The 21,067-nt window shown below is 55.8% G+C and overlaps 1 protein-coding gene across 3 annotated transcripts in view; it reads left to right on the forward strand.

Moving 5' to 3' along the window:
• The window catches only part of SRC (SRC proto-oncogene, non-receptor tyrosine kinase), a 55,362-nt gene that overhangs the window by 31,967 nt on the left and 2,328 nt on the right, over positions 1-21,067 (forward strand). The window contains exons 3-14 of one of the 3 annotated variants that reach the window (XM_081560245.1): positions 781-948; positions 1,499-1,609; positions 2,359-2,637; positions 4,330-4,429; positions 11,783-11,881; positions 12,053-12,156; positions 14,002-14,151; positions 15,679-15,834; positions 17,959-18,138; positions 19,626-19,702; positions 20,443-20,596; positions 20,753-20,884. In XM_081560245.1, coding sequence (XP_081416371.1) covers positions 2,370-2,637; positions 4,330-4,429; positions 11,783-11,881; positions 12,053-12,156; positions 14,002-14,151; positions 15,679-15,834; positions 17,959-18,138; positions 19,626-19,702; positions 20,443-20,596; positions 20,753-20,884 — 1,420 coding nt within the window. In that variant the 5' untranslated portion in view covers positions 781-948; positions 1,499-1,609; positions 2,359-2,369. The remainder of the gene's footprint in view (positions 1-780; positions 949-1,498; positions 1,610-2,358; positions 2,638-4,329; positions 4,430-11,782; positions 11,882-12,052; positions 12,157-14,001; positions 14,152-15,678; positions 15,835-17,958; positions 18,139-19,625; positions 19,703-20,442; positions 20,597-20,752; positions 20,885-21,067) is intronic. The other 2 variants (XM_081560242.1, XM_081560244.1) reach the window with 2 other exon arrangements.

Here is a 21,067-nt window from a genome sequence, read left to right on the forward strand (position 1 = left end):
GTTAGAGGGACTGGCTAAGGTTCACCTAGGGAGGAGCATTGCACAGCTGGGCTTGGTGCTCAGGGCAAACAGTCTTGCCCAAGGCCCCAGCCAGTCATGGGGACTTCTTCCTATTCATGGATTCCCAGAGGAATTCTGGACTGATTCCAGGACCTGCAGCATCCCTGAGGGAGTAATTGGAGCTCACGTCGCCAGTGTGTCCAGAATCACAGTGTCAGTAATAGTTAGTGTGGCAGGGTGATCTACTGTGTTCCCAGCACCCTGCCTTGCCTTCAGTTGTCACAGTCATTTCCTGATGAAGAAATGGGGCACAGAGATGTTAAGTCATTTGCCTGAGGTCACACAGCCAGTTAGGGGCAGAGCTGGGATCCAAGAGTGGGGAGTCTGGCTTTGGAGCCCACCATGCTATACCCGGCCTCACTCTCTCTCTCGCTTTGAGAGGAATGAAGGATATTTCAGGTCTGGGAAGCACTTAGCACTGGGCCTGCCAGAGTCAGAGCCAGATAAATCGTGACCCAAGTGTCAGAGACTTGGCAATTTCTCTTTCTAAAATCGTTATTTATTTGGCTGTGCTGGTTCTTAGTTGTGGCACGTGAACTCTTAGTTGTGGCATGTAGGATCTGAACCCGGGGTCAGATCCCTGGCCAGGGATTGAACCCAGGCACCCTGCACTGGGAGCTCAGAGTCTTAGCCACTGACCACCAGGGAAGTTCCTGATTTCTCTTTCTAATCATATCCCCTCAACAGTCCTGAGAAGTCTGCTTTATCCCTACTTTGCAGATGAGGACACTGAGGCCCAGAGAGGGGAAGTGACTTGCCTAGGGTCACACAGCAGGCAGAGGTGGAGCAGGGCCTCTAGTCCACGACCCCTGACTCCACACCTGGTGTTCGTGCTGTGACCTCAGGCTGCTTCCCAGGTCCTCTGGGATAGCCCCTGCCTTCCACCAGGTGAGGTGATGACCCATCGGGGCTGCCAAAATGAGGGAGCTGTGAGGGGTGGCCATAGTGGGTGGGGAGACCCTGGCCAGGCTTGGTGGGAGTCAGTACCTGTGGATGGGGACATAGGGAGCAAAAGGGGGTGGTGGGGTAATGGTCATCACTGGGGAGTTTGCAACTTGAGTTTCTTTGAGTTTCCTGATCTCTAGCCCACCCAGATTCCTGGCTTAGACATCTCCTAACTCTTGAATAGTCACACATTCACTCATTCTTTCAGCTGTTTATTGAGCACCTACTATGTGCCACTCTAGGTACTAGGAGTGCAGCAGTGTGTCTAGACAGGCAAAAGCCCATAAAAATAATCATATAATCACACACACACACACACACACACACGCACGCGCGCGCACACACACAGGGTCACGTGACCCCACGGACTGTAGCTCATCAGGCTCCTCTGTCCATGGAATTCTCCAGGCAAGAATACTAGAGTGGGTAGCCATTCCCTTCTCCAGGGGATCTTCCCAACCCAAGGACATAACCTGGGTCTCCTGCATTTTAGGCAGACTCTTTACTGTCTGAGCCACCAGGGAAGCTTCGTGTTATCAAGAAGAGGCACAAAAGGAAGGGGACTTAAACCAATGAAAGTAGTTTGGGAGCACATCCCAAGGAGGTGAATTTTTTTTTTCCTTAAGAGCATTATTGAAGTATAATTGACATACAGTAAACTGCACATGTTTAAGGTGTGCAGTTTGATAGATTTTGACACATGGGTGCACTCATGAAACCATCCACGTAGTCAAGATAATCCATCACCCCTAAACGTTTCCCTCCCACCCCCCCACATGCTACCTTTGGGCTGAGAACTGAACAACACATGAGTTACTCTGCTGAAATAGTCAAGGAAAAGCATTCAGGTGGAAGGAATAGCATGTGCAAAGGCCCTGGGGCTGGAGTGAGCTATCAGCCATCTCTCCTTCTTCCAGCTGCCTGCTATATCCCTGCCCTGGTTGCAACTTTTAGCACCTCTTTCCTTGGTGTAGGACAATTTCAGCCAATTATGTATTCACTCAACAAACCCTCAGCCCTCTCCTGGGTGCCTGGGACACACACATGCCTCAGATACTGTCCCTGTCCAGGAGGGACAGACACAGTGTCTCAGGGGAAGGAGGGGGTGCGGTTAGGGCTTCTGATTATGAGGCATTTTTTCTGTGCTTGACCCTACACCAAGGAAGCCCTTTATGAGTGCCATCACTATTCCCATTTTGTAGATGGAGTAACTAAGGTTCTGAAAGGTAACTTACTCAAAGATATCTCTTTGGGCCTCAGTTTTCCCATCTGTAGAATGGGTGGAAGTGCGGGCTAAGGGGCCCAGGTAGCCCTGTCTGCTCCCAGAGTCCTTCACCGCAGGGTCCTCTCTAGTCTCCAGGACCATGGGCAGCAACAAGAGCAAGCCCAAGGATGCCAACCAGCGGCGCCGCAGCCTGGAGCCTGCCGAGAACACCCATGGAGGCGGCGGCGGTGGCGGTGGCGGTGGGGGTGCCTTCCCGTCCTCACAGACCCCCAGCAAGCCAGCCTCCTCTGATGGCCACCGCGGCCCCAACACGGCCTTCGCCCCTGCAGCCGCTGAGCCCAAGCTGTTCGGAGGCTTCAACTCCTCGGACACAGTCACCTCCCCGCAGAGGGCGGGGCCCCTGGCTGGTCAGTGTGCCTGGGAGTGTGAGTGCCGGGTGGCCCTGGCCCCTTGGGCTGTGTCCCCTAGGGGGCAGCGATGCCCGCTTTCTGGGCTGTTTCTTTCTCTCAATGACGGGGAGGAGTCTGGGGGTTACTTGGTCTTAGGGGCTATTGGGAATTTTTTGGAGGCTTTATAAACTGGAAAGTGTGGTGCACACGCCATTGTCTTTAGGGCTGAATTCTGATGCACAGCATAAAAGACCCTAGAGATAAAGGGCTGCAGGTGGGAACTGAGGCCCAGAGAACCGGGGGCTTCTTGGGGAGACCCGGGGACAAGGTCTGAGGCTTTGCTTTTTACTCTGGTTAGCCTGGAGATGGATCAGGACTGGAGGCGGTGAGTGGCCAAGGGGGCGGGGCAGGTTTTAGAAGGAGAGCGAGCCCAGGTCTTCAGAGGCCCGGACCTACGAGGTGCGCCCCTGCGCCCTCTGCTGGTAGTGAGGGGGCATAGCAGCCCCGGGCGAGCGATGCTTAGTAAGAGATGTAGATGTGGTTCTGGAGAGGTAAGACCCTCACAGAAACACGGGCATTTCTACCTGGACACTTTCAGACAGACACACACAGTCGGAAACTCATTCAGAGACACCCATATAGGACATGTGCACATGTTAGGCTGAAGATGCCATTGTAAACACAGACACACCGTGGACACAGAGACACACTCAGGGACACAGGAATGGGCACCCTCTAGGCACAGACACACACCCAACGCAGATGCACACAAATACAAATGCACATACGCAGAAACACCTCCTACTCCCAGATGGAGACACAGACACGTGCAGTCAGAGCCCTTCAGAAGTGCACACATGCTCAGCTAGAACCCACGGACTCGCAGATGCACAAATGTGCAGTGAGAACACACAGACACACACCCAAGCGAGACAGACGGACCTACAAACACAGCCATTCATTTGTTCAAGAGACAGTTGTGGCGTCCCTCCTGTGTGCCAGGTCTCTTCTGGTGTCAGGGACACAAGCAATGTGTAAAACAGACAAAACCCTCCTGGGGAAGAGAGGCAAAGAGCGAGTTGTGTAAACTGTGCAGTGTGTGTGTGTGTGTGTGTGTGTGTGTGTGTGGATGGTAAGTGCTCTGAAAGAACACGGAGGGCAGGGAGGGGCGCTGGGGGATGTGTGGGTGGAGGTTGTAACTTAAAATGGGGGACAGAGAGCGCTTCAGAAGGGACAGTTACCTGCAGCCAAGATCTCCCCTGACAGCCTGAGTCACACAGAGAGGAACAGAACCACCTCCCCAGGGGAAGTTTCCCTTCATTCACTGCTTCATTCACCCCATGGTTGTTTCTTGAACACCTGCTATGCACCAGACTCTAGGAACAAAATAAAGATGCCTGTTACTGGGGACTTCTGCTTCTGTGGGAAAGACAGATACCAAACAGAAGCCAACACCCAGCATCACCTAGAGCCCGCTGGGCTCATCACCTGAACCCACTCAGACGCACGTGAGAGACGCACGTGCTTCCTCCATGCCCTGGCACAGGTGTGCCAGACACAAAGACACAGGGGACATGCGTAGAAGCCCACCATCTGTAAATGAAAGCAGGCCTCTGGGCTGGCAGTGGGGGGACCCCCCCCCCCAGGGTGCAGGGCTCTCCTCCGCCAGCCAGGGCCTTGGCCGATCTGACACGTCCGTCTTCTGAGCAGGCGGAGTGACCACCTTCGTGGCCCTCTATGACTATGAGTCGCGGACAGAGACTGACCTGTCTTTCAAGAAAGGGGAGCGGCTTCAGATTGTCAACAACACGTGAGTGCCCCTGGGGACCCCGATCCGGTCTTGGGCCAGAGCCACTTCTGAGCGGGCCAGAGCCACTTCTGAGCGTCCCAGAGCCAGCTTGATGGGCAGTGGGCGGGGCTGGACGTCAAGGCCGCCGAGGCCCAGGGAACCCGTCCTGGGCATCCTAGGGACTGTCAGAGTGATGAGGCGGGCACCCCGATGAGGTGGGTGGGGCTTCGGGAGGGCTCCAGGGACAAGGATCTGGGTTCAGTAACTAGTCCGTAGAGCACGGTACTCCAGATCCCAGCACCCACAGAGGGGCGTGTGGTCAGCGCAGGACTGGGCCCGGGACCCAGGGCTCCAAACGCAGGACCTTTGTAGCTGGAGGCTGTGCCCCTAGAGGTGCTGGTTCACCTGGGGCAGCCTGGAAAGTGAGTTCAGCTTAGACTGAGGGCCACACATTGGCAGGGTTGGGGGACCCATATTAGGGACCCAACGTGAGAGAGGTCAGGATAGGGCATGGGGAGGATGGGGGCATAGGATGTGGAGGGCAGGGCACCCTAGAGTGGCATCCATGTCCCCCTCCAGGGACTCCAGCCTTGGCATGGGGCGCCCTAGGGCCAAGCTGATGAATGGGGGCCTGGGGGCCCTGCCAGACTCTGGGGCCCCTGTGAGTGATGAACTGATGAGGGGGGTGGGGCTTCAGCCAGGGGGAGGGGTCCTTCCCCTCCTCCCTCCTCTCCTTTCCCTGCCCAGAGTGCAGTGGGGAGTGGGGTGCAGCACCTGTCATGGGGGGTGGGGAGTGCAGGCTTCAGGGCATGGCACCCCGGGGTGATCACAGTGGGGGCGGATGCCGACAGAGGGCGGGGCACAGCTCCACACCAGCTGCCTTCCTGCCCTTGGACGGCCTGCTCTCCCCTCTCTGCCACCTCCCGTCCCTCCCCCCAGCCTCGGGGACGCCCCTCCCCACTCCTGGCCCGTGCTTGCTCCTTCCAGCTCTCTCTCAGCTTCTCCCTCTCTGCTTCTCTCTCGCTGGCCCTAGGAGGAAGGTGGATGTCAGGTGTGTACACGCTCCCGGGGTGGCGGGCTGGGTGGGGGCGCTTCACTGGTGGGGATGGGGCTGCATGCGCTTCCACCTGCATCCCCTTGGCTGCCCCTCCTCCAGCTTCCCCAGCTTCTGTCCTCACACCCTAGAGTTGGACCAGATCCTGACCTGCACCCCCAGGCTGAGAATGGGGAGGGTCCTCCCATCACCCCTGTCATTCCCCGTCACACCTCCTCCCCATCCACCTCCTGCTCGCTCAGCTCCCCCGAGCGCCAGCTGCATGCAGGCCAGCGCTGGGCCCAGGGAGGCCTGGGTGGAGAAGGCCACGTCCTTCTGGGGCCAGAGTGTAGGGGGACCAGCCCTAGTCCGGGCCCCGTGGCTGGCGGAGGGCGGGGCTGGGGTCAGCTTGGGCTTTAGGGGGCCGTGCTGTGCCCCCACCTCTGGTGGTGACCAGGGGCTGGGAGGCTCAAGCAGGACCTCGAAGGAAGCGCAGTGAAGCCGAGGCGCTGGAGGGGAGTGGTAGATGGCAGCCCCCGTCACAGAAGGGCAGCTCCTGGGAGGGTGCAGTGCTGGAGGGGGCTAGATGCCTTCAGGGCTATGGAAGGGCGAGAAGGTTCTAGAGGGTAGAGTGGGATTGATCGTGGAGCATCCTCGAAGGCCTGGCTAAGGAGGTTGGACATCACCATCTCCAGGCATTTCTTGCTTGTTTGTGCCTGCCTGCAGTTATGCATGTTGTTCCCTCTGCCTGAAAGGCCCCTTCTCCCATCCGTCTGGCAAACTCCTATTCATCTCTCAAGATCCAGCTCAGAAGTGCCTTCTTTGTGAGGCAAGCGGAAAAGAGGAGTAGGCATTTGTACCCATATCCTTTATTCTGCTGCCTTTCCACCAGGGCTGTAGTGATGGGGGAGGGGCCATCACCATATTGATTCCTCATATGGAATGAGGAAACTGAGGCACCAGATGAGGAAACTGAGGCTCAGAGATGTAAAAGCCCTTGCCCAAGGTCACACAGCTACCAAGTAGCAAAGCCAGGATTGGAACTTGGGCAGCAGCTCTCTCTTTTCTTTAAGCTGCTCTCCCAAGGGGAGGGGGCTTTCCCAGCTCCCCCAAACCCATGCTGTCTGAGTCCCAATGCCACTCTATTTCTCTTATGGTTCCAGCTGTTTCCATCTGCCTACCCCCAAACTGGGAACTCGTTGAGGGCTGCTCTTGTGCCTGCTACATTTTGGGGTCCTCCATCACCCCATGTTGCTCACCCCACTGGGGGTACCCAGGTGGTACTGGCGCACCATTTCTTGTGCCCTGCTTGTGGGCCTGTGCTCATGCTGAGTGCTTTCAGTTGTGTTGTTTTATTTAAAAGGCACCATAGCCCTGGGAAGTGGAGATGTTTATTGGCTCCATTTTACAGATGAGGAAACTGAGGCCCAGAGGGGTGAAATGACTTTCTCAAGGTCACACAGCTAGTAGTGGCAGACCTGGTGGGGGGGAGGTAGGCATGACCCTGAGCCCTTGGAGGAGGGACTCTGTGCAGGTACAGAGGAGCTGGGAGGAGGGAGGGGCCCGAGTTGGGGGAGGGATGGTGCCTCAGGCTGGAGGAGACTGAAGTGCTGGGGGGAATCTCAACTGGCAACGATGGGAAGGGCTTCTCAGGGGGCTCACAGCTTGAGCAAAGGTGTGGCCAGAGGAGACTTCTGGAAACTTTGATTCTGCCTCTTTTACTTGTCCTTTGCCAGCCCCTTCCCTTCCTTCTTCCTGCCTTCTGGGATGGGCTGGGGGCTGCCAGGAGGGCCGGAAGTGATAGAGACCTGTCCATGGGAAGCCCATGGCGGGCAGTGAGGTGCCCCGATTGGAAGGTGGAGTGGATCGGGAGCCCTTCTTCATATCACAACACTCAGCTGCTCCTCTGCCTTAGAATCGGGTGATGGTCGAGTTGGGGGGACCTGGCATTAGAGGAAGAGGAGGGGTAACAGGATCGGGGATGGGGCAGGGGAGTATCCCTGTCCTGCTTCCCTTAGTGGAAGATGGGCCACCCACCTGTGAGGTTTCATACCTCACCCCGGGACCATCCTGCATGTCCTTCTACCATTATCGCTTAAGCTCCATTATTGTGAGCCCCCTGCACCCACCCCGCACCCTGCAGGAGTGAGGGACTTTCTGAGTCTAGCCTGTGGCTGGGCTGGGAGTCTGGGAGGGAGAGCTTAAGGCTGAGCCTGTTGGGGCTGGGCCAGGGCTGGCTGGGCTGGGGTCCTCACAGTAGCTGCCTGGAGACCCTGCTCCCTGGATCTCCATGCCACGTGGTCCTGGACCTAGAATCCTGGGTGCTGTGTGGCCTTGGGTCGGAGGAAGCCCATCTGAGGGGTGACCGCCCTGAGCCCCTGTCCTGGTGTCTGAGTCTCTCTAGGAGCCAGAGCCCCTCGGGTCTGACTTTGGGGTACTTCCCAAACTGCCGTTTCCTCCCACCCGGATTATTCCAGCAGCTTCTCTAGCAGGCACTGATCTCTGCCCCCTTGCCCTGGGCTCCTTGGTTCCACTCCCTACCATGGGGCGAGGGCCCCTTCCTGCCCTCCTCTCATGACCTGCGTTGGCCTCACCCTGCTCTCTCCCCAAGGACCAAGCAGGGGTCCAGGCCTCAGGGCTCAGAAACTTGACTGTCTGAGCTGTGCCCAGCTGCCCTGGCTTGCCTGCAATCCCCAAATTGCTTCTCTGGTCAGTCCCAACAGCCCAAATGAGTTAAATAGAATGATGCAAGCTGCCCTAATTCCCCAGGTTCCAAAGCCGCCACCCTCCCAATCCACCTGCCAGTCTGAATTAGCCACAAGGATTAGGCTCTAAAAAGAGGATCCTGAGGTTCAGAGAGGTGAGGTCGGTAGCTTGAAGTCACACAGCTAGTGACAGCACTTGAGGTGTAAAATCGTAGTTCGGGGACTCCTGGTCCAGTACTTTCTTCTCTGGCCACATGAGGGAAGGTGAGGGGTCAGGCAGGGAATGTGTGATTCCCTTCCTTCCCTTCTTCCTGCCTATCTGATGGGACCCAGGCCCCAGGAAAGGTGTGAGATGCAGTAAATGTGCTCAACATGTTAGGTTAACACCACCGTCACTTCTGAGCTCAGATCAGAGTCCCCGCCAGACTAGACTGATCTGGGAAGCTATGGGGCCCCTCATTGTGAGGGCAGTCCCTGGCCCTCGGCAGAGCCAGCTCACAGCCACCTAGGGCAGGTTTGAACCTTCCAGACCATTGGCAGCGGAAGGTGGGGCTTGATATTTCCATTTCACAGGTGGGCACACTGAGGCTCAGATGATAGTCACAGTAATCCACTTACCCAAACTTGATGGCTTGATGCTGACTGATTTCCACACTTTGCCTGCAAGGGAGATTTTGTGACTATTACCTCCTTTTTATAGAGGTGCTGAGAGGGTAGGGTACTTGGCCAAAGTCACACAGCAAATCCTTATCGGAGACTGGAAATGAGCTGCGTGCTGGTTTTTAAAGCCGTGTTGGAGAGCGGGGAGGGGTACCATAGAGACGCGGATTTCATTCTTTTCCTTTTTTTTAGCCAAATCAAGATACTAACAGCTCATGCACATTGAGCACCTACTGTGTGCCAGGCATAGTGCTGGGATTTTACATCCTTGGAGGGAGGCATGAGTATCCCCATCCTGCAGAGGAGGAAACCGAGGTATGGCCAAGGTCATGCCTGCAAGTGCTGAGCTGGGCTGGCACCAGGATGCCCAGACTTTGGTGCTCAGGCTCTTCAAAACCTCTCAAGCCGAGGCCAGGCTGAAGCTGGACCTTGGATCCTTAGTGAGATTTCAGCACACCTCCATCCGTGTCCTTGTGAATTAAGACCCCCAAATTGGACTGTGAGCCCAAACTCACACATGGGCTGCTGTCGGGGAGCTGGAGGCTCAGCCGGCCCAGTCTGGGTAATGTCAGCAGAGCTGAACCCCACCTTCAGGGGCTTCTGGGGCCGTGCTTGGCCAGCCTCTGGGCACATGCTGCTGCCAGCCTTTCATTGCAAACTCTGGCTTTGTCAATCTGCCCCATTTTGTAGTCTCTGACCTAGACCTTTGCCCAGTCCCCTGCCCCCAGCTCTGCACCTCCTCCTCCATCTTCCCCTGGTTTCCCTGAGGGTCTTTGAGTCTGAGGGGCCTGGGGAGGGCACAGGAGTCCAGGGGGCCGGCCAGGGGCCCTGGTTCTCACCCTTGCTCTGCTGTTGATTTGCTGTGTGTCTTTGGGCAAATCATCACCCTTCTCTGTGCCTTATTTTCCCCCTTGGTGAAATGAAGGCTTTGGACTGGAAGATCTCTGCTAGCTTTGGGGAAGTCTCCGCCCCATTCTGTGCCTCATTTTCACCAACTCTATGAAGAAAGTGCTGGGTTATTCCAGCCTGGGTGCTGTATGTCCTTGGGCTGTTCCCTAGACATCTCTGAGCCACCTTTTCTTCATCTAGGGGGTGAGGCCTGCCTTCTTTGCAGGGTGGTCTTGAGGGTCAAATGGCACAAACAGTGTGTCCCCCCCATCCACTGTGGGTACACACAGAGAGGTAGATGGAGGTCCTGGGCGCCTCCAGATGTCTTTCCTTGAGGTGGGCATCGCCACCTTACTCTGGGGCCCTCCATCTCCTGCCGAGATCCCTATGTGAGCCTGTGCCCCTGCCTGTGATTGTATAGCTGAGACAGCCCACACAGCGCCAACCTCACTCCATCCAGAAGGGACTCACACTCTCTGGTCGATCCTGGCCTCACCTGGCTGACTTTGATATGCTCACCTGTACTCATCTGTTCTCAGAGAGCTCCCCAGCCCCACTCTCTCTTGGCCTCAACTTCTCCATCTTCAAAATGGGCTGAAGAGCATAGGTGGGGAAGCTCAGAAGAACCCGGAGCCAGGGATCCAGGTTCAAGTTCAGACTGTGGCTGTGGGCAAGGGCCTTTTTCTCTTTGGATCCTGATCATGGGCAGCAGGGAGCACACCCATTGGCTGTGTGTCTTCTCAGGGTTGTGATGAGGTCAAAACCAGCCTTGGGGTGAGAAGCTCAGCAAGGTATCAAGCTCTACAGCTCCCTGTAGGGAAGGATTCCTCCTCATCTGGGAGTTAGGAAACTGGGCCTGGCTGTGTGACTTTGAGCAGAGGCCCTTGCGTCTCTAGCCTCGGTCTTCCCATCTGTACAATGGGAATTGTAGGGGGCTGGGCCCTATTTCCCAGGCAGCCCTTCCCATCGGCCTCCCCTCCCTCCCCATCGACCCTCTCCCTGCCTCCATTGATTGCTTTGGATGCAAGGCCCCTGTGGCTGCCGCCTTGTCCCCCCTTCCCTATCCCCAGCACTGCCTGGCACTCCGCTCTCTCCCTCGCTCTTTCTGCCTCTCTCTCTCACCACCCCCATCTCTGCCTCTTCTTTCCTGTTGGGCTCTCGCTTTCTCCTCCCTCCTCTGTGTCTCTGGACCCCCGCTCCAGCCAGACCTGGTTCACATTCAGATGGCTGCAAAGGTACTTCTGCCCCTTCCCCGCTCCCCCCCAGACCCAGGGGACCCACCCTGCTGGGGGCTACTCCTGCCCCATCACCCTGTCCCCATCACACTCCCTGCCTCATGGGGAACTCAGTGTAGGAGGGCCCTGGGCACTGGGGCTCTTCCACTTCAGCTCCCTCTGGCATGTCTTGCTGTGTGACTTTGGGCAAGTCCCAGCCCCCTCTGGCCTCAGTTTCCCCATAGCTGGGTAGGGTGCAGGAGGAGGCCTGTAGTTTTCAGTCAAGGAGCCTGGTGGGTGTGAACCGTGATTTGTGACAAAGGCAAGCATTGCTCCAGCTGCAGTGGCAGCTCTGCAGAGAGCACCTGGATTGTCACCACGCCCCCAAAGGACCATCCTTTGCCTCCACTCAGGTCTCCCCAGTTCCCAGGCTTGGGCTTCCAAATCTCAGGGCTTGGGGAGGTTTTGAAGGTCTGATTCACCATCCATCTCAGGCAGGAAGCTTCACCTGTTACAACTTGCTTGGTCCCCAGAGACAGGGAGCTCCCTCCCTAAATCCCAAGGTGGGCTCTTGGCTCTTGAGCCGTCTTGGTGTATCTGCAGGGCAGCCGAACACTTCCCGTCTCAGGACTCTGCCCCTGTGAGTTCGGGCCTCATCGTCTGAGTCAGCTTTGGCCAGGAGGCTTCTGGGATAGGGAGGGGAGGAATCCCAGGCCAGCTCAGTTGGCAAGGGGCGAGTGGCCTGATCTCCGTGTTCCCTCAACCTCGCTCAGCCTCGCGAGCCCCCAGCACAGCACCTCTGAAGACCGCACGCCCTGGGGCCCATTGCTGATGGTTTCCTTCTCCTTTGCTCCCTCCCTCTCCCCCTGCTCAGAGAGGGAGACTGGTGGCTGGCCCACTCGCTCAGCACAGGACAGACGGGCTACATCCCCAGCAACTACGTGGCGCCCTCTGACTCCATTCAGGCTGAAGAGTGAGTATTGACTCTGGCCTCCTGCTTGCTCACCATCATCACTGCTGGTTCAGAGCTTCTCTCCTGGGCTAGAGTGGCAGGGCTGGCTGCCCCAGCCACATCCCAGGAAGAGGCATGGTGGGTGGGTGGAATCCTGGACCACCAGTACCATCCCCCTCCCTCCTGCCCCAGGTGGTACTTTGGCAAGATCACCAGACGTGAGTCAGAGCGGTTACTGCTCAATGCGGAGAACCCAAGAGGGACCTTCCTAGTGCGAGAAAGCGAGACCACGAAAGGTATGAGTGCTTCTACTGGGAATTGAGCCTTTTGTGGGTTATTTGAGCTGGGTATTGAGGAATGAATACGAGTTTGGTATATGGCGTGGGATGGGAAGAATCCTCCAGCTGGAGAAAAAGCCAGGATCAATGGCAGGGAGGTACATTTGAAGAGCACTGAATTATCTGGGGTGAGCAAAAGATGCCGCAAAGGGTGCAACAAAAGAGGCCAGTCTCTCTGGCCTCAGGTTTCTCAGATAAGGAAAGGACGCAGATTGTCAGGAGGCCTGAGGGTCACAGAGCCAAAGGCTGTTCCCAGGGAGGGTGTTGATGCAATAGCCCCCTCTTCCCCTTCCCCAGGGGCCTTAGGGGCTGGACTGGGTACTGGGACCTGGCTTTGCCCTTCTCCCAATAGTCCTGGCCTCTGTTCCTCTCCTGTCTTTCCCCTCTGCCAGAGAATGATCACCCCCTTTCCCTCCAGCCTCTCTGTAAGTGGGTTGCAGATTCCATCACCATGGTGACGAAGCTTCTGCTTCCTCTGGGCCTGGGGCTCAGTGGGAGATGGGAAAGCAGAGCGTCCATGTCATGTGTGTGCATTTATGAGCGGTCATGTGGCTGTGCATGCCATGTGTGGGTTCAGGTATGTGTGTGTGTGCACCTGGGGTGGCGTTGTCTGTGTGATGCTGTGTGGGAATGAATTGTTGTGGGTTTGTCCTTGTGCTTGGGGGCCTGGAGAGCGTGAGCCTGTGTGAGCATATGGCCACCGGACATGGGCATGTTTGTGGTGTGTTGCACACGTGGTCAGGGCTTGGCCTTAGATTTAGGGCTGTGGCTTCTATATGCACGTGGCCTGGGCCATCTGCAGAAAGTCATGGTTGTCCATTGCAGGCTTTAGAGACCCAGGCACAGGTTCTGTGTGTGTCTGAATTGCTGGGTGGGTGACCTGAGGCTAGCTGCTTTCCCTCTCTGAGCTTCATTTTCCCTTTTTGACACTGGATATTATAAACCCCACCTGAGGATTGTCCAGAGGTTGTAGGGGCTTTGAGGGGTTGCTTCTAGAATGATACCTGTATGCTGTTTCCTTAGAAGGGCTTTCTCTGGCCACTGAAGCCTGCTCCCCCACCTCTGGGGCTCAGCCTTTTTCCCTGATGCCACCCCAGGCATCTCTTGGGCTCAGGTTAACAGGCCTGTTGGGCAGAAGGAAACTTTTCAAGCCCAAAGCTTTTCTAGGCTCCAGGGAAACAGGGAGGGGGCCACCTGGACTGGCTCAGCTGAGCCTTGGCACCCTTCAGGCCACGCCCAGGATGTGATCTCCTGCTCAGGGCAGCCTGGCCTTAGCCAACCACTGGCTCCTGCCTGAGCCTGGAATCTTCAGGGAGGGGCAGGGCATGGACACCATTCCTGTGGGCAGACCAGAGAGGAGAGGCAGTTAGGCCAGGGACACACAGCTACTTGGGGCTATTGCTGTGAGGCTCCTCGCAAACACTTACTGAGCACCTATTGTGTACCCGGCCTTCTTAAATGTGGTTTCACTGAATCTGCCCAGATGCCTGGGGAGTAGCCCACTTGTGCAGAGGAGGAAACTGAGGCCCAAAGAGGGCAAGTCACTTGCTTGGGTCACAGAGCAGGGATGCATATCTGGGCTTCACAGGTCAAAGGTGCATGGAAAATTCTTGAGTCAGGTGCCGTTTGTCACTTGACTCTGCCCCAGTGGCTGCCCGGGCACTGGGTGCTCAGAGACAGGCTGGACCAGACCTGGTTCCGTCCGTGCCTGCCTCCTGTCCCATGTCAGGTAGGTGTGCTCAGCGCCGCGGCCGTGGGCGAGCGGGCGTGGTGGTCACGGCCCCTTTCTGGCCTGTCCTGCAGGCGCCTACTGCCTCTCGGTGTCTGACTTCGACAATGCCAAGGGCCTCAACGTGAAGCACTATAAGATCCGCAAGCTGGACAGCGGCGGCTTCTACATCACCTCCCGCACCCAGTTCAACAGTCTGCAGCAGCTGGTGGCCTACTACTCCAGTGAGTGCCGGCTAGCCTCCCGGCTGCCAGCTGGGCGCAGGGGAGGGTAGGCCCCGGGAGGGGGTGGGAGGTGGGGGTCTCCTTCCATACTGCAGACCCTGAGCTGGGGGCTTTGGAGCCAACCAGGTCCAGGACTCCTGTCACCCTGAGGATGAAGGCGCCTGCTCCCCTTCCCCTTCTTCCTTTCCCCTTTCTCCCTCCTCCCACTCCCCTCCTCCTGTGCCCCTTTTCCCACTCCCTTCCTCCCGTGCCCTCCTCCCTGGTTTCCCTCTGCCCTCCCCAGCCCCTCCCACCCCTCCATCCTATTTTGCCTCCTCCAAAGCTGCCTGATGAGGAGGGGGCTGTCTGGAGAAGTGAGCTGGGAAGGAGGGGGGAATAGACTGGTGTCATTTGTCCCTGCAGCCTTAGGACCGGTTAGAACCGGTTACCAGGAGACAAGGAGGGGGCGGCTAGATCGATTGCAGCAGAGAAGGGGAGAGAGAGTGGCAGGCGGGGAGCTCACACGCGCAGGTTGTGGGCGCGGGCTAGGCTGTGTGTGCAGGGGTGTGGCCAGTCCGTCTGGATGTCCAGGGCTGCCTGGGTGGACTCCAGTGGTGTCATGGCCTGTGTGCTCCCATGTGGAGAGGTCCTGTGGGTACCTGGGTGTCTGTGGCATGTGGCCACAGCCTTTCACATGTAGCCTTTTCTGAGAGCACCAGCTCCTTCTTCTCTGTCAGCTGGGCCTCCTGACTCCCTCGAGGATCTGTCACTGTCTACCTCCATCCCTTTGGCCACCGCTGTATTTATTCTGAACCCAGTTCCCCCAGATCAAAACCCTCCAGGGGTCACCTTGGAATTTTAGGAGAAAGACCCCCATGTGGCCTCAGGTTTTGGGTGGTTTAAACCCAACTGGCCTCCATGCCTTACCTGGGGCCCTCCTTCCCCTACTCACTCCTTGGCAGCCCTCTCCACCCGCCTCGGCCTCCTTTCGGCTTCTCCAACCCACTGGCTTGTTCCTCCCTCAGGGCCTTTGCACATGCATGAGGCAGTTTGCCCTCTGCCCAGAGGGCTGTTCCCTAGTCGACCACTCACCCTCCTACAGATCCAAACCCAGGTGCCACCTCTTCCAGGAAGCCTTCCAGGATTCCACCCAACCCACCTGCTATTGCATGTACAGCTCTCCTCTGTCACACTTGTGGTCCTGGGAGGTGATATGGGAAAGTTGGGTGCCCCTCTGGACTGGGAGCTCCATGGGGGCAGGCCTCCACTGGCTCCCTGGCACCCCCTTAAAGTAGGATGAATGAATGAATGAATGAATGAATGACTCAGGGAGCAGATGCATGAGGCAGTGTGGGCCTGTGCTGGGGGCAGTGCATACACACAGGTATGGATACCTGGCCTCGAGGGTGTCCTGTGTGGCCCCGAAGCCTGTGTGCATACAGTGTGTGAGTCTACACACACACACACACACACACACACACACACACACTGTGGGACACGGTGACCTGGCGCAGATGCTAGGCCTGAACGCCCTGTCTCTGTCTTCAGAACACGCTGACGGCCTCTGCCACCGCCTGACCACTGTGTGCCCCACGTCCAAGCCACAGACTCAAGGCCTGGCCAAGGACGCCTGGGAGATCCCCCGGGAGTCGCTGCGGCTAGAGGTCAAGCTGGGCCAGGGCTGCTTCGGAGAGGTGTGGATGGGTAAGGCCATGCCCCTGGTGCCCCCACCCCTGCCTTGTCCCCACTTGAGAACCAGGTGGATGTCTGTCCCATGTGGCGGCTCCAGGCCCCATGAGTCCCCCAACCTTTGCTTCCACGATCTCATCACCTCTGTGAACTGTGGGCCCTACTCTCAATGTGGAACTCCTCCAGTGGTGGGCAGCAGCAAGCTAGGGCCCCAGCAAGCCACACCTCCGGCTGCCGTGGTGCTGCCGTGGTGCCCGTTTTCTGAGAATTGCTTGGAGCTGACTCCCCAGTGACGTGCCCTGTGGTCTGGGCCTGGTGGCTTCCCTCTGAGCCTTGATCTTCCCACCTGTAAAATGGAGCTGGGAGTGGGGGGGGGGGTAATAGGACCCCCTGGGGGATTGAGAGAATGCTGGCCCCACGTGCGTCCCCACGTTAACTTCAGGCATGGGAAGAGAAACCTCAGCTCCTAGATGGAGCTCTGGGAGGTGCAGGGTCTCGAACACTCCTGGCCTGTTAACGATCTCCTGTTTAACTCTGGAGAAATGGCCAAACCGTCCTTGACAACAAACGCCATGCAGCCCTGACAACAGCCAGGCCCCCTTCTGCAGACTGGTTTCTGCGGACATGGGTCGCGGAGGTCGTGGTGAGGGAGGCCTGGCCATTGTGAGCCCACACGTCCAGCGGGGAGATGACCGTGTGCGGTTTTCAAGGTGGTTCCATCTGAGCTCTGGTGTATCACTGCCTCCACTTCCTTCCCTTCAGAGGAAAAGATGATGGAGGAGAGCAGAGGGGCTTCCTGGGCGACTCACTGCAGGTACAGAGGCCTACAGGCTGGAGGTCAGGTCAGGTCAGGAAAGGGGAGCTGCTAGCTTTGAGCTGGGGAGAGGGGGCGGGGATGCGAAGCACAGGCACAAAGAGAGGACGTGATGGGACTTCCCTGTCAGTCCAGTGGCTGAGATTCCATGCTCCCAATGCAGGGGGCCCAGGTTCAATCCCTAGTCAGGGAACTAGATCCCACAAGCCACAACTAAGAGTTCACATGCTTCAACAAAGATCAGAGATCCCGTGTGCCACAACTAAGATCTAGAGCAGCCAAACGCATAAATAAATATTAAAAAAAAAAAAGAAGAAGAAGAACCTGAGCAAAACCAAGACAGCATCAGCCATTCTGGTGGCTGCAAAACTCATTCCTGGCTTGGCTGTGCGGTGAAGTCAGTGGAGGAGGCTCTTGTTCCTCTCTGGATGATCCAGGCAGACTCACAAAGAGCCTGATACATATCTCCAGAGGGCCTGTGCTGGAGGACCGCAGACATGGGCCTGAGGCCCAAACTGCAGATGGAGGCCCAGAGATGGTGAGGCATGGGCCCAAGGCCACTCATCAAAGGAGCCTCAGGCCTGGCTGGGATTAAACACACTGGTTTAAAACGTAGCTTTCCCTGAGGCATCACAGTTTGAAAAACCAGATAATAATAAAATGACAGCTGCAGCTATTAACTGTGTGCTCACAGTGGGCTTAGCCACCCTAGCAGCCCCATAGGTGGATATTATAGCGTCCCGATTTTCCAGATGAGAAAATCGAGGTTTTAGAGGGGGCGCTGACTCACCTGTGGTCTCACTGCTGACAGTGGGCAGAGGTGGGAGCCAAACTCCTGCCAGTCTGACCTCTGAGTCTTTGTACTCGGTGTGAGGCTTTAATTGCTTTTTGGTGAGTGTGGCTTGAGACAAGTTCTTGTTCTGGTGGCCTTGTTCTGAGGCCAGCTCTGTCTTACCCCCAGCCCCCACCAGTGCACATGCGCCATCTGTGAACACCGAGGCCACCTTTCGGTGTGTTACCCAGAAGGAACATGACCACCCCGAGGAGGGCAGTTGAATTGACGAATGTGCTGCTTTTGGGGACATTTCTAATCATAAGCGTCCTAAGAACAGCTACTGTTTCTTGAGCGTGCCCTGTGAGGAGCGTCCTGCCCATTTTGCAGATGGTGACACTGAGGCTCAGAAAGGGGCTGGGCCTTGGCTGGGCTTGTCACCTGTCCTGGGAGGCCAGAGCTGACATTGGTACCCAGACAGGCAGATCCTGCATCCCTGTGGGATGGGAATGGGAGTCCTCCCCTGAGGCAACCTGCACGCCTGTCCACACAGGGACCTGGAACGGCACCACCAGGGTGGCCATCAAAACCCTGAAGCCTGGTACGATGTCTCCGGAGGCCTTCCTGCAGGAGGCCCAGGTCATGAAGAAACTGAGGCATGAGAAACTTGTGCAGCTGTACGCCGTGGTGTCTGAAGAGCCCATCTACATTGTCACGGAGTACATGAGCAAGGGTGAGGGAAGCCAGGAGGGCCCTGGTGGGGGTCCTCACAACAGGGCAGGTGGGACGCGCTTCACTTCCCACCACATCTAGAATGTGTGCCTTTATTTTTAAAATTTTTTATTTATTTATTTTTAACACCAAAAACATTTTGTGTTGTGGTATAGCTGATGAGCAATGTTGTGACAGTTTCAGGTGAAAGGCAAAAAGATTCAGCCATACATATGCATGTATCCCTTCTCCCCCAGGCCTCCCTCCCTTGAGCTCTCCCATCCACCTGGTTCCAGGCTGACACATAACATTGAGCAGAGTTCCTTGTTCTATCCAATAGGTCTTTGTTGCTTATCCATCTAAAAATAAGCAGTGTGTACATGTCCTTCCCAAAGTCCCTAACTATCCCTTTCCCCCAGCAACCATAAATTCGTTTTCTAGGTCTGTGAGTTAGAGTGCATGCCTTTAAAGGTGAAATGAATGAAAAGAATCAACTTCGCATGTCCATGGAACATTAAACCGCAGGTTGCCTTTCTCGGTTCATTTTGTTTTTAGTGATGTCCCACAATCCATCAGTGTCCCCCTGTCTGCTGCTTTTGTAAAGCTATTTGCCGTTTCTAGGGCTGGAAGGAAAACTCCCCAAATCCTCCAAGCTGAGCCACATCTGGGTCAAGTTCCTGGCTTGACTTTTACTTAGTTTTGAAAATAATTATTTTTCAAAATTCTACTTTTGGAGGTATAACTTACATATGATAAAATACACCCATTTTAGGGGACTTCCCTGGTGGTTCAGTGGTTAACACTTTGCCTTCCAATGCAGGGGGTGTGGGTTCGATCCCTTGTCGGGGAGCTAAAATCCCACATGCCTCATGGCCAAAAAACCAAAACATAAAACAGAAGCAATATTGTAACAAATTCAATAAAGACATTAAAAATAGTCCACGTTAAAAAAAAAAATCTTTGAAAAAAAACACACCCATTTTAAATGTACGGTTCAGTGAGTTTTAATGAATGGATATGCTGTGTATCTCTTAGCGTAGTTGAGATAAACATCTCCATCACCCCAGAAAACACCTTTGTATTCCTTTGCAGATATACTCTACAGTCCCAAACCCATACAGCCATAGATGTGCTTTCTGTCTTCATAGATTTCTTTCTTCTAGAACTTCATATATGAAATCTTTTACATGCAAAGGTTTTCTTTCTTGTTGTGTATATCACTAGTTTCTTCCTTTTTATTGCTTAGTAGTATTCCTTTATAATACGGCTGTGCCATTATAGTATGGCTGTACCACAGTTCTGTTCTCCTAGAGGTGAACATTTGGTGGTTTCCCATCCTGCTTGCCTTTTGAGTGACAAACACAGGCTTTATTCAGAGATGGGTTTACATAAAATCTGCTGTATGGTTAAAGCAAGACTGGCCTGCCCCAGTGGACAAGATCTGGGAATCACTGCTTCCTGGTTCAGGGAGGACAGAACAGGAGCTAGAGCTGCTTTCTCTCTGCCCAGGGAGTTTGCTGGACTTCCTCAAGGGGGAGACAGGCAAGTACCTGCGGCTGCCTCAGCTGGTGGACATGGCTGCACAGGTGAGTCAGCCCCTCCCACCTCCTACATCTGGCCTTGAGCTCTCCCACCCACCTGGCTCTGCCACATCGGGTCTCTTGAGTACCCTCTCCAAGAAACTTGCCTTGATTGGCCTTACTCTCACTGATCTCATCCCATGTATTACTGGGACCACTTACAGATGCTGTGAGTGGTGGTTCTGGGCAGAGGAAAGAGCCCTTACCTGGGCATCAGGAGTCACTGACTTGCTACAGGACCTCAGACCTCAGTTTTCTTCTCTGTCAAGGTCATTCAGTCACTCAACAAACGTGTATTAGTACTTGTTTGTTGTAGGCGGTGCTCAACAGCCACTTTTTCATCCTTATCACAATCAGGGGAGGTAGGGATGGCTATTATTCCATTTGACAGATGAGAAAACTGAGACTCAGAAAGGGAACTTGAGACAACTGGCAGGATCTGGCAGTCATCTATGTCTCTGGGAGCATCTAGGGTCTCTTTTTCATGGTCACCCCACTTCCCTGGTTGCATCTTGTCTTGTGCCTCCCCTTTGCCCTATGCTCCCTCCTTAGGCCAGGCACTGGTTCCGCTTTTTGTGCCAACAGGGTTTACTGTAAACTGGTTTCATTGCCTGAAAAACTGGGAAGGGCAGGGCATTTGGTTGGCTGTCCACTCCTAGAGATGACCCCATCCCTGGGCATGTGCCCTGTGATCTGGGAAGGGCACAGGGTGGCCTCTGAATCAGGCTCCCGGGTTCTGCCTGCAGATCGCCTCGGGCATGGCGTATGTAGAGCGGATGAACTATGTCCACCGAGACCTCCGGGCTGCCAACATCCTGGTTGGAGAGAGCCTCGTGTGCAAAGTGGCTGACTTCGGGCTGGCTCGACTCATTGAAGACAACGAATACACAGCCCGGCAAGGTGGGCAGGCTCCCAGCAGATGCCGTGTGGCCGTGGGGAGTCACGCCCCTTCTCTGAGCCTCAGTTTCCTCCTCTGTCAAGTGGGGGCCAGAACGGTGCCTGACAGAGAGGTCATGATGTCCTCCTGAGCTCCCCCGACCGTTCTTGTTCCTACAGGTGCCAAATTCCCCATCAAGTGGACGGCTCCGGAAGCTGCCCTCTATGGCCGGTTCACCATCAAATCAGATGTGTGGTCCTTTGGGATCCTGCTGACGGAGCTCACGACAAAAGGACGGGTGCCCTACCCTGGTAAGAGAACTCCCCGCCGCCCATCTTTAGTCCTTCTGCCCCTGCCCTAGTGATCCCCCTGCTCAGGAGATCTTGGGCACTTAAAAGCCCCTCCTGGGCCTCAGTTTCCTCATCTGCATAACAAAGAGGTGACCCTCTGATCCTAGGCTCTGTCATTGTTCAGGGCTCCCAGGCTTGGGAAGG

Source organism: Giraffa tippelskirchi, chromosome 13 (genome assembly GCF_054371585.1).
Source record: "Giraffa tippelskirchi isolate mGirTip1 chromosome 13, T2T-mGirTip1v1.2.pri, whole genome shotgun sequence".
In the NCBI taxonomy this organism is placed as follows: domain Eukaryota; kingdom Metazoa; phylum Chordata; class Mammalia; order Artiodactyla; family Giraffidae; genus Giraffa; species Giraffa tippelskirchi.